General features: G+C 29.7%; 1 protein-coding gene and 1 long non-coding RNA gene across 5 annotated transcripts; both read left to right on the top strand.

The window, feature by feature from the left end:
* The first annotated feature begins 6,825 nt into the window (after window positions 1-6,825).
* LOC129301970 (uncharacterized) lies at window positions 6,826-10,461 on the top strand. Of its 4 annotated transcripts, none has more exons than XR_008591133.1 (3): window positions 6,826-6,868; window positions 9,976-10,055; window positions 10,155-10,461. It is a non-coding gene; the product is annotated as an uncharacterized LOC129301970 (long non-coding RNA). The 4 variants fall into 4 exon arrangements; XR_008591130.1 differs by having other exon boundaries at window positions 6,845-6,879; XR_008591132.1 differs by lacking the exon at window positions 6,826-6,868 and adding an exon at window positions 7,068-7,123.
* A 3,580-nt stretch (window positions 10,462-14,041) lies between these two features.
* Window positions 14,042-15,091, top strand: LOC129302698 (probable receptor-like protein kinase At5g38990). Its single transcript, XM_054941596.1, has 2 exons — window positions 14,042-14,846; window positions 14,982-15,091. The coding sequence occupies exons 1-2, from the start codon at window positions 14,042-14,044 to the stop codon at window positions 15,089-15,091; spliced, it is 915 nt and encodes a 304-aa protein (XP_054797571.1).
* Window positions 15,092-17,312: the final 2,221 nt, after the last annotated feature.

Below are 17,312 nucleotides of genomic sequence, written 5' to 3'. Positions count from 1 at the left end.
CAACGTCTTTTCCAATTCTAATAACATTGATTTCTGCTCAACAAAATAGATGGGACACTTTAATTAAACTTATTGTAGGTTGGGTGGAGAGCAAACGACCTGATTTCTAATTCTAAATTTATAAATAACTAGTTTTCAATATTTAATTTATAATAAAGACGTACAAGTGATGCTTGAGGCTAGGATAGTCTAATTAATTAAGTATACATCGTATAGTCAATTGTTTTTTGACCAAACATCGTATAGTCATACTTGACTCAAAAGAATCTCCAATATGAAAGAGACAATTTTTATAACAATCCTATCGAGTGGCTGATAAAAAAAAAATTATATTATATATATTTAAAACGTGAATCATGAACATCATGGGGTTGGCCAAAAAAAAAATGAACACTATGGGTGATTAAGAAGCAATAACAGCACAACTAAAACGGTGCTCAAATTTGACTCCATCATGTCAATGCAGTCATTACTTCACACCATCAAATTATATATAGGAACAATTATTATGCAAATCCTTATAATTGTTGTCAGTTTAAATAGGTCTTTATAGTTAATATTGTTTAATATCAACCCTTCTAATTTGATTCATTACATATGCTAAATCCTAAAGATTAAAATTATTAATGAATAATTAAATTTCTCAAAACAAGAACATTTTTATGGTTGAGGATTTCGGAATCGACCTTTCGTGCTCTTGCCGGCCCGGATCACGCTCTTCCTGCTTTGGCAAGATGGTGGAAGGAAATGTTGACCTGACGGCAGTTTTCAGGACGGCGACCAAATGGACAACGGATTCGTCCTCACCTATGTCATCTACCCTCAGTCTAATGTCCTCACCAGGGTGGCATACACTTTATTCGCTTCCTTAGAACGATGCTATTGTATCAACCTCAGCACCATCAATAACGATGACATTGAAGAAGCTTCCGACCGCCCTCTTATCGCCTCTGAGATCAACTCTCAACTCGCTGATTCCGCCCACATTCATCAGGTGTGACGATGATTCTCATCAGTAGCTTTGTGAATTTTTCTTTTTTCGTAATTCACTAATTTAATAATTTACTTGTGTGTATAAAGAGTTGATTTTGGGTTTTCCGTTGTCGGTGGTTTGATTTTTGGGACTTTGTTGTTCTTTTCTTTTCCAGTCGGCTTCCATCTTCCATTTCTTGGTGTTTCTTCTTCGAACAGCTTCCTTTTCTTCTCGAAATAATCCCAACTATTCTCTTCTTCTTTATTTGCCTGTGTGGGTTGGTTTATCTGAATCTCAGACTCATTTCTCAGTAGTTAAAAAGCAATTGTTAATATTCTGTTATGGACATTTATTTCTTGCAGATTATCCTTTACTCTTTGATGAAACATTTCAGTGGAGCAAAGAAAGATACAATACTTGGTGAGGTATGCATTATAGATCAATGAATTTGCATAGCTTCGTTTTGAAAATTAGTTTAAAAGGAAATAAATATTTAGTTGGTTTGAGTTTATCTGGATCTGGTTATGAGGTGATTTAGTGACTAAGGAGTAGGGATAAGGGGGGAAGAGAGATGTGGTTACATTATTCATGCCAAATTATTTCTCCTCCTGCTCAACAAGAGCATTTTTTGGTTCTGTGAGAACCTGAAAAACAAACATATTTGTGTCATTACGTGAGATATCTTAGCATAAACATACAGAACCTGTGAACTCTTTCCTCAGCTATCATGTACACTTTAAATCTAAGATTACATGCCCAACCGAAAAAAAAGTCTAAACTTACGTAAATGTCATACTGCTTGCAGCATCCACAAATTCAATATTTAAAAGCTTGATACCTTAAGAATCCATTATTGGTCCTTTTCATCCTTATCAAAAATTTTCTTCCTTTTCTATTCAAAAATTAACTATCAACCATGTGCGTGCAATACATGTGAGATGACCACTTTTTCATTTCTTTTTTAGATTTCATCATCTAAACTCTCACTACTACAAAAAAAGAAATATAAAACAGTTATTTTCCTTACCATATAATGGTTATGAACTATTGAGTAAGTTAGCATTGAATATTTTATGACTATTTATTCAACGGTTTTTAACCGTTAAATATTTTTAATTTATTCAACGGTTTTTATTCCAAAACTGTTGCATAAATTTTTGAAATTTTAAAATGAGAAATTGTGAGAGATAATATTCAACAGTTTTGGAATAAAAACTGCTGAATATTTTTAAATTATTCAATGGTTATTAATTAAAAACCGTTGAATATATACTTATTCAGCGGTTGTAAGATGAAACCGTTGAATAGTTTTGTGATCATATTCAACGGTTTTATCTTATAACCATTGAATATTAGGACCTAATTTTTTTCATATTCTGCCTACATTTCTAGCAAGCCCCCTGCATTGTAAATTACAGAATGATATTCCAGAACCCAGACACAAGTTTCAGCCAATAATAGTTACGTTTATATATATATGTGTGTGTACAATAAATTCCTATAAAAAACTTATGTACAACTTGAATTGCTTAAATGAAAGCAATTAGGGGTTAAAACATAAAGCTTCAAATTCTAAAATTTGCCTAAGTTTCTTAACTATCACTGCTGCTGGCTGTTGAAAGTAAACCATGCTTCAAAAATACCGTGTGCTAACTCTTCAAGGACTTCTTCTATTTGAGCATGAGTATACGTGTCACAGTATGTGTCCTCATAGTACTATATGCGACAACAACAACAAAAAATTAAAATCATGTTTATTGATAAAAACTAATAAAATAGAATGGGAAGACAATTACATTATTTAGAAGAATTCCGGTTGGAGCATGTTGGATTATGTCCTTTATGAATTTCATGACAGCGTACCCACAATCCCTGACTTTGTCTGCTTGCTCTGGGCACTACAATCATACAATGGATAAAATAACCGAATAGTTAATTAATAATATGACATGACCTATACAATGACGTTGCTAACATAATTAATGATAAATACATGTACCTTGACAACTTTCCATGATGCTGCTGTATCAAACCGACTGCTGCCCTTTACTAGTTGTTGAAATTGTTGATCAACATCAGTGCGGTATATGATAATGGCCCTAACATGAAATAGAAAACTTGACATGAGAAATATTCATACAAAAAGAACAAATTACATATATGCAAACAAATTAATCAACTTACTGATTAATCATTTCCACAATATGTGGTCTGTTAGATGGATGGCCACTCCGAATAGGGTCAAGATACCACACCCTCCCTAAAGTTGGATTGATCACAAGCAATATCTAGTGTCCCCTATGACAAAAATTATAATTAGAAACTATCATATAAATAATTAAATGTTGAATAAATTAAAGTGAAGCATCGTAAAGTAACTTACCCTTCACAATAAGGTACTATAAATATTGTGTTCTTGTCAGCACCACGTTGATGGAAGTACTTTGAAAGCTTTTGAGATATTTCCAGTCCTTGCTTAGGACTCATTATATTATGGCCATAAGGAGAGACCATATGAGGACTGACAAATATACTCCTCCGTGCTATATCTCTTCCAACAAGCATGGTAGTGTAGAGGTTCCTTAAATGTCAAAATAAATAGAACGATATATGATTAAAGAGTGTGTGTGTGTGTGTGTGTGTATAGCTAAATGTCTAATGAAAGGTTTTAGAAACATATCTCATATATAACTTACATAGAGTAGTGGTAGAAGATAGCAAAGACAAGGATTCATTTTTAGATCCAACTGAAGATAGCCAAAGCCTAAAATACATTGATATATAAAGGAGATAACCATATCATATAAACTAATGCCTCTAGAAATGACTGGATGACTCATCACAAAAGCACTTAACATTAAAAGATAATAGAAATGGCTAAGATAGGATAATAGAGGATATAAAAATGAAGTAATGCCTACAGAAGTTGGTCTTCAGTTACAGCTAACAACTTTACTAAGATTGGAAATCGTCCAATAAGCTCTATATGAGACTTTAGGCAATTAGACGAGAACTTTCTACCTAAAAATTGCTAATGCATCTATTAGACTCAAGCAGAAGGTTACCATCATCATATTGCTTCTTGTACATTTTGTTTAGGGCTAGGGGTGAATTAAGTGGAAAGCATCATTGAAGTACATGATTTATAGCTTCTTGCTATTAAAGAAATAAAAGATAGAAAGGAATCTTTTTATTCAGATAAGGTCAATTCTCACCAACTCAAGTAAAGATGTTGTTGCAATAGCACAGTACAGCAGCATCTTTCACTCAAACAGTTCTCATATTGGCATGAATTGGTTCTCCAAAACCAATAGAAGAATACTCTTGTTTGATTTAATTGATAAATTATTACTCCCTTCATTTCAAAATGCAAGACATTTTTAATTAAATCTCACCTCCTAATAAAGTAGTTATCTACTTCAAACTAATCCTATCTTTCAATATTTATCTCTATTAAATACCCTACAATAAATATAAAGTTATCTATTAATAGGGGCACTTTTGAAAAAAAATAATAATTATAATTCGAAAGACTAAAATACCTTACATTTTTTTTACATAACTCCTAATAAAATGCCTCATATTTTTGAAAGAAGAGAGTAAAATTTAAAGCAATATTTAGGGGAAAACATAGGTGATAAATATAACAATTTTAAGGCAATTTAGCATAAGTAATAAATATATGTTATTAAAATCAAGTACATATTGTGCTTTAGAAAGGAGCCTGGATCACCAACCTTTTTAGAAATACTTGACAGTTTGATAAAAGAGTTCTTTGACAAATACTTATTTTAATTTTCTTCTCTTTTCTCATTATCTCTCTTTAAATCTTCCATAGCCTACAAATCTAACTATTCCAATAAAAGTCTAAACTAGTCTTTACACTGGGATGGGTTATAAAATTCACTAGAGCAAGGTGGGCATTGCCATAAGGAATGGGAAGAAAATGGCTGAGTAGAGAAGTTTATTTTATTAGCAATATCCTTTCAGTTAGTATGTGTATTGCTTTAACAAAAATAGAAGGAAAAATTTTAGCTGCTTGCAATGGTGCATGCGTGTATTTTTTAGAGTCTGATCTCTTAGTCTCCACACAATAATAAGTTAACCAACAAAATTAGAATGTTGTAGTAAGTTAGTAATTAGTAAAAGGTTTTGAAACTATCCATAATGTCTTCATTTTCTCTATAGAAGGAGAATTGTGGTCACTATTTAGTGGGGAATTATTTGAAATTTCAAAATTCTCCATTATTTCATTATTAATGAAAAATATAAAAGTAAGTGGATCAACACACTCATTGAATGGGTGTCAAGATTAATATTTTTTTAAAAAATTTAATTTTCACCCATTATTATAAATTCACTTTAATATATAATATCAAAACTTTCTTTCAATTACCAAGACTTGTATTTCTTGATCATGAGGGAAGTCAATAATTATTCTCTGTATGTAAACTATAGGACAAGAAAGAATTGTTTCATTACTTATTCACAAAACTTGTCACTTGTGTTATCAACCATAAGTTGATTGCATGGTCCAATTTATATATGTAAGGTATGAGTGAGAAAAATCCTCTAATGAAATTACAGTTCTGGCATGAAATGAAGGAAAAAAGGTACTGTAACATACCTATATGTTGTCACCTTGTGGATGCTTCCTCGCTCCTTTCTCCAAAACACTTACTATCTAGACAATTTTTATTCAATGTCTAGGCTAAGATTCAAATGATACCAACCATTGTACCAAAATTAGCTTCTGATAAACATTTAGCATAAATAATCTAAATTAGGAAAATGAAAATGTTGAGAACAGAAACAGACATATCATGTCAACATAAAGTCTGCCAAGAAACCATAAAGACATTCAAGTGTACACTGGAGACTTTGGCTAATAAAGGCTTCAAGAAATCAAGCTTAAGATCTAAGAATGCTAGAACTTAGAACCATATTACAAGTATTAATCAGGGAGATGATTTCATCTCAAATAGTTTATGATTCACTCTTCATTTTTACATGTCTATTATTCATTTGTGTTTTCCTCTCATTTGTTATCTTATTTTATAGTCAAATGTTTGAAATTTTGCCTCTAAGTACTTGAAAAGTTAGAAGGTTAACTTGAAAAATGCCACATTTATCAAATGCATAATGTTTCCTAAATGATGGGCAAATGCTTGCATGTGCAAGTTCCTTTTGTAATTGCTACTTCTAAGAATATGATTAGTTGAAGCCTTGAGACATTGTCGTAGCTTTAAGTGGAAAGACTATAAGGGCCTAGATTTTTTTAGCTCTTTTTCCTTTTAGTGTATTATATTAAATTATATCACCTATAATCAGGACAACTAAATGTTATTTGATATATTTTTGGGAAATAAATGTTAATTGATATTGACTTTTACATACAAATTATTAGAATCTGAACACAATGACTCTTGTGGCTTTTTACTCAAAACTATTTTCAATTTTAATTTCATGGAGTTATTTTTTTTTTTTGATTTTTTAGAAAGAAAAACTTTGTGTGATTTTGCTTTTTCTAAAGAATTAAAAGTATAAGTAACACTTAGATTACATGTAACCAAATATAGGATGTTGGGATCTGCTAATAACCAGAGGTTGAATGTGTCTCAATTGGTTAATGTAGAAATAGCAAAACTAAGATTAGATATCTTGGGCATTGTAAATTTGACTAAGAGGTTGTGGAGGATATCGATCTGGATATGTGGGAAATTCTGATTGATTGGCTTGTGGAGGTTAATTCCTTTGCTGTGTTCTTTGTTATATCTAAAAACATATTTAGCTTTATCTTTTTGTTTGTTTCAAGTATATTTAATTTTGCTTATGCTATTCAATTCAACTATTGAAGATTTAATGGTGGGAGAAAAGGCTTAAAAAGTGCATATGGTAAGCTAAAGGTAAACTTATCCTCTCTCTTATTGATAATATAGAATAAACATAAACAAAATTAATTCTTAGTTTTTTATACTGCTACATGATGGCATGCTTTACATTAGGCAAAGTTAATAACTTTTTTTCTTTAAAATTTTTTTTTTATTAAAATCTCCAACATGTGATCTTACATGTCTTATTTAGATCTTTCAACAATTCTCCCCATTTTCCCTTTCTCTTTTGTTTTTGTTCCATGTCTTGATTGGAATGGTAGGTTGTCATTTACCTTATGACCATTAAGACTTCCGATTCGCATTGATTTTATCAAGAGAATGGGACAAGGACCAAACTCTTGATTAATTAATGTTAATAAGCAATTGAAGCTTTGGATTGCTCATTATTATGTTTTGCACAAAATATCTCATTGATTTTTAAGCTAATGATGTGAACATTATATACTTAATTAGCTTTAAACTATTTCTTGATTTTATAACCTTTATTAAATTTTGACATGCTTTTTTGTATTTCATAGATAACCCTTTTAACTTATGTTTAGTATTTGATTTGACATTGAAAGTAAATTGTGAACATTGCAAAGGGTAAAATTCCCCACTAAAGATAATACTTGAAAATTAAGATGTTTGTGAATTGATTATGATTGTATATCATACTAAGTACACTTAAGTGGAGAATGCAAGCAATTAGTTCTTTCTCCTTCATAGACTATTTCTTAAGGAAGATCAATAACGATCAAACTCCACTAAGAACTTCAACATTTGAATCTATCCAGCTTTTATTTAATACTGTGGTATGATCTCCTGTTTCATTCTCAAACTCTTTGTGTTACAAAAATTGGTTATGGGTTATTCCTATTCTTTATGCTGCAATTATGTATCTACAATAATTAATGATGGCAACATGGTGGGTGGAAACTAATGATGAATCAATTAATATTGTTGTAAAATAATTTTGATATGCTCCATTTTTATTAATCTCATTTGTGTGGTTTACAGATGTTGTGCTTCTCCTCTTATGATTTAGTGGATTTAATTTGCCTCTTCTAAAATTTGTTAAATTGGTTTGTTGGCTAAGAATTATGTTGTAATGCCCATATTATCAAAAAGGCGATGAGACTCTTTTTATTTATTACTAATGTGATCATATTTGATGTTTTAAAAAGGATATTTTTTTTACAATAAAGTTTTCATGTTTGGTTTTATAATTTTTTTATGTATCATTTTTCCCAATTTCCTTTTATTATTATTATCTTTAAAGCTATGACACAAATTCTCATAAAAAAGAATGTACAGTAATCATTTTTTTAGTCACTTGTTACTGATGACCTATAACAATTTTATATGAAAATGGGTAGAATTTCATAAATTAGCCAGCTTTGAAAGTTAGTGATTTTGTAATTGACCATTTGCCTATTACTTCTTTTCATATATGTCATCTTCATCTTTATCTTCATGTAGCATGTCTGTGGTATTCAGGGGAGATTCATCATCTGAGGTGGATCAAGGGATAATTAGTTGAGTTTTTCTTCTTTTTTTAGTTTTCACATATGACTATATGTGACATGAACCATAGTTGATCTTGCTTTCACTTTCTTGGTATAATACCCTAAACTTTGCTTGGAGCGATAGTTTTTTTTTTTTTTTGGATTGAAAGCCACTTCTTATATTTGTGACATTAGTTTTTTGTAGGTATGCTTGAACTTCTTTTGTTACATATATATTGTGGACAATATGTTTAAAGCTTAAAGATGCCTCCACTTGAAGGTTTTTTAATAAGAAAGGATATGGATATATTGTTTGTTCTAGTCACTAGATAGGTTGGAGAGTCCAAAATATACTGCTGGTTAGTAATTAATAGCATGTAATCATTGAAAATGTTTCCTAAGTTTACCTGGTTTATTTGACAATCTTTTCACAATAAAATTTGTAAACTTACCTCCACATAGATCTTTCTATTATTGTGATTGACCATGTAAGTGCCTCACTCTTATGAAAATGAATTCAATGAATGAGATGTGATTAATAGAGCTAATACTCCATTAGTTTTAGACCCACAGAGTCACCTACTTCCTTTGTCTTGATCCAACCTTGCTTATGGCTAATGGCTCTAATGGCTATACAAGTCATCTACATTTTGTTAAAGGTTGGGTGGAGGACATGCAATCTACACATATATTAGTTAAAGAACATCAACTGGACATTTATATTGATAAGAAGTAGGGAGATTATCATGAAAGGAGAAGGGTATAAGCATTTTATATAGTAAATTTTGTTATTGAAATGAAGAGGGTGGAAATGGGAAGTTATACAACTTTTTTTCTCTCTTCTACACTTGAGACTTTTTGTGTTTTGTGTATGTTTTGCCACTAGCTTGAATTATTGTTACTCTAATGCAAGGCATGTTAACATCGCATTCAGAGCAAGTCATTTGAAACACTTAATACCACATTGAAATACATTAACATTGGTTTTTCTATTGACCTACTATTCCTACATCTACTCCTAAAATTTTAGATGAATCGTTTTCTCTCTTTTTATTTTGAGATAGAATTTGATTGATTTAATTATCTCAAGAGAAACATGAGTGTAGCAATTGGTCATATTATTTTAGCCTACTAAATAGGAGAGTAGGAATTAGCCATTCTCTGTCTCCATGTTAATTCTCATTGTTTTGATTGTGTAAATTAGGATGATAAATATAGTCATGTAAATGGATTTAAAATATTGTCAAATCAGTACATAGCAAAAGCTTCTCACTACTAAGAATATCAATGAAAGCTTCTCACTTTTGAGAATATTGATGAAATATCTTCATATTATAACATTGTTGAGTGTTTTCTTAAACTGCGTTTAAAATTATGGCCAATTGAATCAATTGGCAAGTCTTTACAGTTTACTTTTACGGTTGATGCCTTCTATCTTTTTCCTTCAAGTGAATTAGCCAACTCATGCTTAGGTTGTAATGCTTATAACTTGAGAACTAACCAACATACATTAGTGCTTGGAATGGTATATTTGAAAAAGCCCCTAATTATTAACTTCTTGTAGCAAAGGATCAAATTGTATGAATTTTGATATGCCACTCAATTCATTCTCCTCGTGTAGGCATATATAAAGGGAGTGTCAACACTATGTGACCACTTTAACAAATCACATACAAAACATGTGATGATATACTTTAGCGGGTGAGTTATTCATTTATAGGTATGGTATAGTAATATCTTATAGTTATCAGTAGTTTTTACTCATTTAATTCATTGTTTGGACTTTCTGATCTTGTGTAGGTTGATGACACCCTTGAGTTGTTCAATAAACTCCAACTACAGCACCAATATGTTGCTACAATGACTAAAACATTACATGATGCATGTGACAAATTGGAGTTGTTTTGTTGTTGCTCACCTTATTTATTTATTTATTTGAAGAGGGTTGGTTATAATGATTATAAAGGCCATAATTTGAATTATGGTCATTGATAATCTAAGGGTTGTTATCCCTTTATTTTCAAGGTCAACGAGCATGAGACATGGCTTTACTTGGATCTTTAAATGACAAATGAGGAGAAAAAGTAAATGAGAATTGATGTTTTAAGCTTCTTCTTCTTCTTCTTCCTCCTTTTCTTTTCACTCCTAACCTAATCCTTCCCCATAAGAAGGGATGAACATGCCCCCCCCCCAAAAAAAAAAAAAAAACACACACACACACACTCACACCCCACATAGGCAAGGAAGTATGGGGTGCCATATGGGCCATAAGGCTCAATGCTATTTTATCCAATTGTAGGTTTTTTGGCTATGTTATCCTTGAACTCAAAGTTGTATAGACTTTTAATTTTTTTTAAACGAAAGAGTTACTATAATTCATCCAATCATGTTATAACAAATGACCATAATTAAAGGGATATAGTTATAAATGAATTTTATTTTCATATTACTTAAATTGACTATTAAAATTTAAAAGGTCCCATCATAAAACTTACATTCTATTTGTTCTCAATAAATGTTTGACATTTTGCTCGAAAATTGTGTTTGAAATACATTTTATGAAAATTATGTAATTGAAAAAAAAGCAATTCAATATTAAATAGTTATGCTTATACTTTAGCTTGGGGAAAAATGAAACGGACATACTATTAAGGAATAGGGATGTATTTATTTATTCCATTATTAAAAATTGATTCTTAAAGAGTTTTAGTTATGCTTTATGTTTGGAAGGAAAAAAAACCTGCCTATATTAAAATATATGCTATAATAAACTCTATAATATAATAAAATCTGTTGTATAATTTATGAAATTTTCATTCAATTAATTTCTCAATGTCATAACATATTAAATCTGAAATAGCGGGAAATTAAAAATAACCTCAATATATAGACTATCGCTTCCAATATTACCAAGTATGAAAATACACACACAGTAAACAAAAACTATCGATAAAAACTTTGATTTGTCTAAAATATAAGATATTAAGTTAATTGTTTATCTATTTAACCAAATATAAATTCATGTCATTGAATTTATTTTATATACTAAACATGGTTTGGATATTTAATTATTAGGGCCATTATTTTGTTTTACATTATTTTATCACAGTTTAACTTAGAAATCATTGATGTTCTTAAAAATTAATGTCTTCGCTGACTATTTTTTAACAACTATTATTTTGTTTGCCAATTCGCTCAGTTTTGATTTACATGAAAGTTATGAGGTTAAATATCACATGCTATTTTTTCTTAATTAAAAATATGGTTCCACCCTAATAATTATATAAATGATTGTCCCTTAAATTACCCATGCAACGCATGGGTCCCCTCCTCTTGTTCCCCATTAAAGTCTTGTATGTAAAAAGTGAAAAGCCCTGTTTCATCATCTTTTTTTTTAAATGTTTCTTTTTGCCTTTTTTTTTTCAAATAGCAACTTACATTAACTAACCAGAATGCAAAGACTTCAAGCTATCCTCAATGTTTGCATCATCTGCCTTTTTTTTATTTTTTGTTAAAGATCAAAGTATATTAATAATGAAAAGAGTAAAATATACTGACATCCTTTTTATTATACCTTAATGACACAAACCTCCTCTCTGTTTTAAAAATTCATATAAACCTTCATTAAAATTAAAATATATACTCTTTTTGTTCAAAAATATAAGGTATTTTTAATTGAATCTTACTTTCGATAAAGTAGTTACCTACTTTCAAACTAACTCTATCTTTTTATATTTATCTCTATTAAATATCCTATAATAAATATAAATTTATTAATCAATAGGGATACTTTAAAAAAAAAAGATAATGATTACACCTTGAAGAACTAAAAATACTTTATATGTTAAAATATTTAATTTCTTAAAAAATTTCGTACATTTTTTAATGAAATGAGTATCATATAAACTTCCCTTGAATATTTGAGATTTTATTTACATACATTCAACTGTTAGTTAACTGTTAAATATGACTTTTAAACTTAAAACTTGACCAAAATGTCATTCTTTAATATAAGAATTATCTAAAAATTGATATTTTCTGAAAATATTTATACAACTAACAAATATAATTAACACATTTTGAAATTTTTATTATATAATAAAATTTATCAATTTTATCATATTATAAAATTTTAATTTTCATCAAATTTATTGAAACTTATTTATTTATGTTTTTATATTGCTAAAAACATATTTCAAATACATTTTTGTTTATCACATAACACCAAATGATATATATAAAAGTTTGAAAGATTATATAAATAATTTAAATTTGAAATTTAAAATTTATAAACATGTCTTTTACAATGAAACTATATAACTATCAATTTAATATAATTTAAGATTTATTAGGATGAGGGGTAATTAGTAAATAAAATTTGTTTTAATATAAATTTTAATTTAAAAATAATTTTTTAAAATATTTTTAATCAAATTAAAAATTAGATTAAATTGTATGTTTTTAAAATAAAAAAATTTATGTAATTAAGGTAAAATAAAAGAATATTGAAATTATTTTACTCAAATGAAAAGGATGAAAGTTAGTTCAATAATATACAAGAAATTAAGAATGCTGGACAGCTGTCTCCAGGTTTCATGCGAGAGTTTCTTTTTGGCACAGAAACCACTCTCTGAACAAAGTTCTCTATTTATTCTCCAAATCGATTCCTTACAAAGGAAATGACACAGTTATTTATACTAAACCTTAGATTCAAGGACTTAAATGCTGATGAAGGAGTTTCAGCTGTTACATGAGTGTTTATTAACCTGTGAAAGTTACAGAGAATTATGGCATTTAAAGTTATGAATGAGGAGTTACGTTCAAGCTTCCTTACGTTCAGGCTGTTTCACTTTTTGCGGTTAGCTAGCCTCCTGATGTTTTATCTTTTATGTTTAGCTTTTCTTTCTCCCCTCATTTTTTCTTTTCGCCATTGGGATCAGCCTTCTTGTATTCCTTGTTCAACGTCGCCCTGTTCTGATCATAGATCCATGGTAAGTTTTTCTTTATCAAGAGCGATATGTGTATTTTTCTCTCCTTTTCCATTCTTTCCTTCTTTCTGTCTAGTTTTCTTTCTCTTTCTCCTTCTCTCTCTTCTATTTTGGCCGTCTGGTTTCCTTCAATCAGCTCCGGTTCCGGTTCAAAAGCTGGTTCTGAACGTCTCAACCCTGGACAATTCTTCAAACAGTCCAAAACTAAAAAACGAGCCTGTAAGGTGTCCGGACGACGGCCGAACCGGTCCGGGTTCTAAATCACTGCAGCCCTCACCCGTGTTCTGATCTCCCGTTCTTTATCTACACAAATTTCTTCGACCTTGCCGCTTGAATAAAGTTGATGGTTGCTCATTTGTGTTTGTCTCCTCCCGTACATATGTATAAATGTTATAGGGATTCAATCTTTCGATTGTGTTCTTCCAATAGCTAAAAGTCTGTGGTAGTTGACTTAGCTGGCTTGTTGCCTTTGTAGGAAACTTTTCATCAGGGACTTGTGAAGATTAAGAGTCTTGGTAAACAACTTCGGTAACTAGTAAATTACTTAATTTTAAACTGGTACTTCTTCCAACCATAAGATTAATCTAATGGTCAGGATCCGAATCCGCGTTCGCGTGGACCCCCTTCTCTAGCTTTTAAAATTGCCTTCTTTTGTACTCACCATATACGCCAGTTCCCTTGCAGACCACCACTCCAACGATGGGATTCCTGACCCAGTGCTTTCGAGGATCTGCTTCTACTAAAAGACCTTCTGCAACCGTAGAAGAGCTTTCCTACTGCTTCTCTCTTTCCCAACTTCAAGCAGCAACCAACAACTTTGACGAAAGCCGACTAATCGATGAAACATGTTTTAGTAAGGTATACAGAGGTCACATCTCGATCGATGGCCAACCAATGGAAATTGCAGCGAAGCTTATGCATCGATATGAAATCGAACAGCGTTCCAACTTCGAGAACGAGATCCTGTTTTTGTGCCAGCTACACCACCCGAATCTTGTGTCCCTCCTTGGATTTTGTGACGATGAATTTAAAGATGAAATGATGGTGGTGTATGAGTTCATGCCTAATGGATCCCTCCACCATCAACTTCACAAAAGGGATAGCAACTCGCCAGCGCTTTCATGGAAGACAAGGCTAGAGATCAGCATCGGAGTAGCGCGTGCACTACACTACCTCCACGTAGGAACCAAGCGCACCATCGTCCATTGTAATGTGAAACCAAGTATAATTCTTTTGGACGACCATTGGAGTCCCAAACTCACAGATTTCGGGATTTCTTTAAAAGGACCAAAATATTCATCGAAGGAAAAGGCCAAGGAGGTGAAAAGACCCATAGCAGGCACCTTGGGATACACAGACCCTGCGTATCTTCATAGTTCTATGATCTCAAGTAAATGCGACGTCTTTAGTTTTGGAATGCTTTTGGTAGAATTAATATGCCGAGAAAACATCTCCAAAATTCTGCTGACATTTGTTGATGAATTTGCTTTGCAATCTATCGCAAGTATGGCTGAGAGATTAAGGAGTCTTGAGGAAGAGGGAAATATTGGGAAAAAAATTGACCCTAGTTTGGTAGGAAAGATAGCACCAGAGTGTTGGAGATTTTACATAGACATTGCAGCGAGTTGCACGTGAATAGATCCGGATGAGAGGCCAGACATGGGTGAAGTTGAAGTGCAGCTTGAACGTGCATTGCAACTACAACAGGAAGCAGATGCCCATCATAGTTTCCGCGCTTTCTTGATTTGAATTTGTTTCTCCTTCATTTTCTGTTTCTTTCTTTTTTTTTTTTATAAATCTTTCTACCGTCCCAACTCTATCTTTCACTCCCATGGCCACTATATAATTGTTTTCTTCCTATATTTAGTATAATTGTCTTTCTTGTATTGATTAGTAGGTTATAGTGAGATTTATTTTTCAGATTAAACAATACAAGTTGTTATAAATTGTAAGGGCATCTTGAGTTTATTAAGATTTATTTTATTTAGATATTATTTATTGATATTTATTCTGTTGAAATTTAAAGAATATTTTTTATTTATTAGTTATTATTATAATATTCATTAGTTATTATTAGAACAGTCAATACACAATAAACTTTTCATGTATAACACCATTTCAAATCTCATTCCAATAATCGCTCCTAATTAAATTTTCTGTTAAGAATCATTTGAAATTTTTTACTTAGTGATTTATTTTTAAGAATCACTCATGAATTTCCTACTAACCAATTCATCTCCTTTGAGAATCATTTCAAGATTTGTTTGGTGATGATTTATGATTTATGCAGAAAAGAATCATTCCGAGCAATACAAATTGTTATAAACTCAATAGCACCTTGAGTTTGACGGGATCTTGTCAAGATATATTGAGATTTATTTTTTAAATTAATTAATGTAAGTTGTTACAAACTCAATGGCACCTTAATTTTGAATGGAAGTGTCATGATATATTATCTATAAAGATTTAGTCCATTAAGATATTACATCTTTTTTTTGGGCCAACTATTAAGATATTATGTGTATTGATATTTATTCTGTTAATATTTAAAGAATATCTTATATTACAGGTAAGACTTATGTACTTAACCTTATATACTTAATATATTTATATCAAATTAAATCATGACATGTGAATTTTTATATATTAATTTAATTAATAACAATAATTCATCATGGAAAAATAATTTATAAAAGATCTACATGTCTTAATTTAATTAAATACAAGCACCTTAAGTATACAAGGCAAAGTACATAAGTTTTTTTTTCTTATAATAATTAGTTAGTATCAGGATATTCTTTAATTATAATTAGGATAGTTTGTATATTGTAAACTTTTCATATTAATGGAACACTATTTTAAATAGAGCCGATAATTTAGGCAGGCTAGGATTATTTAGGCTGGGCTCAATTCGAGTTGAGCTTATTCGAATCAAACTTAAAGTATCCTACCCTTTCTAAAAAGCCCATATAACTAAGTTCAGTCCTAACACCTTCCGGCTTCGGGCTTATGCACGGTGACCCGAGTACCCAAAACTTTTTAAAAGTATTTTTTTTTATTTTTTGAACCAATTTTAATTTTTAAATAATTCTATTAAGCATAAAATATTATCTTAATTTTAAAAAAATAAAATAAAAAATAACTTATCAACTTTGTACTTAAGTAGCTTTGTTATTATTTTGTTGTATTATGTATAATTTATTCATGAATGTTTCCTTTATTTGTAAATTAATGTCTTAGTTGTTTAAATATTGCTCTTATCATAAATATTTTATATATTTTAATTAAATTATATTATTTAAATTATGATTAAGTTAATTTTAATTCAATCACAGTTAGATTACTAATTTAAAATTATTATCTTAATTAGTTTAAAATTTTTAATAACTTTTTGGGTAAATTGTACTTTTCATTTTTATGAATATAAAAAAAATTTCCATCATTATATTATATAAAAAATTATTTAATTATGAGTAAAATATTATTTTTTTGAAATCATTTTTCTTTAATTTTTTATATTATTTAATTATGAGTAAATTATATAACTTTCTATAATTAAATAGACTATTATGAGTAAAACATATAAAGGATTCTTACTCTAGTTTACTCTTAATTTTTAACTAAATCTAGCATGGACAATAACTATGTAATTATTCAAGAATATTATTCTATTTATTATGTTTATCTAGTAGTAGAGTCGGAAATTTATACATGCCTAAATTTTATTTTTAAAATTATTTTTACTTTTAAATTAATTATCTTAATTTATAAAAAATTTAAAATTATTTTTATATATGCAAATGATTTATAGGACTCAAAATGTTTTAAAAAAAATTATGTCTTAAAATATTAAAATCAATATTAAAATATATTTTAAATATTATTTTGAGATATTTTATTGATTAAAAAATAAAAATATGAAATATAACTATTTTTAATTTTTATAAAAAAATAATTACATTAAAACACT

This window comes from Prosopis cineraria, unplaced genomic scaffold (assembly GCF_029017545.1).
Source record: "Prosopis cineraria cultivar Desert tree isolate PC_DT_omini unplaced genomic scaffold, ASM2901754v1 PC2, whole genome shotgun sequence".
Taxonomy (NCBI): domain Eukaryota; kingdom Viridiplantae; phylum Streptophyta; class Magnoliopsida; order Fabales; family Fabaceae; genus Prosopis; species Prosopis cineraria.
This window is presented reverse-complemented; position numbering and strand designations above follow the sequence as displayed.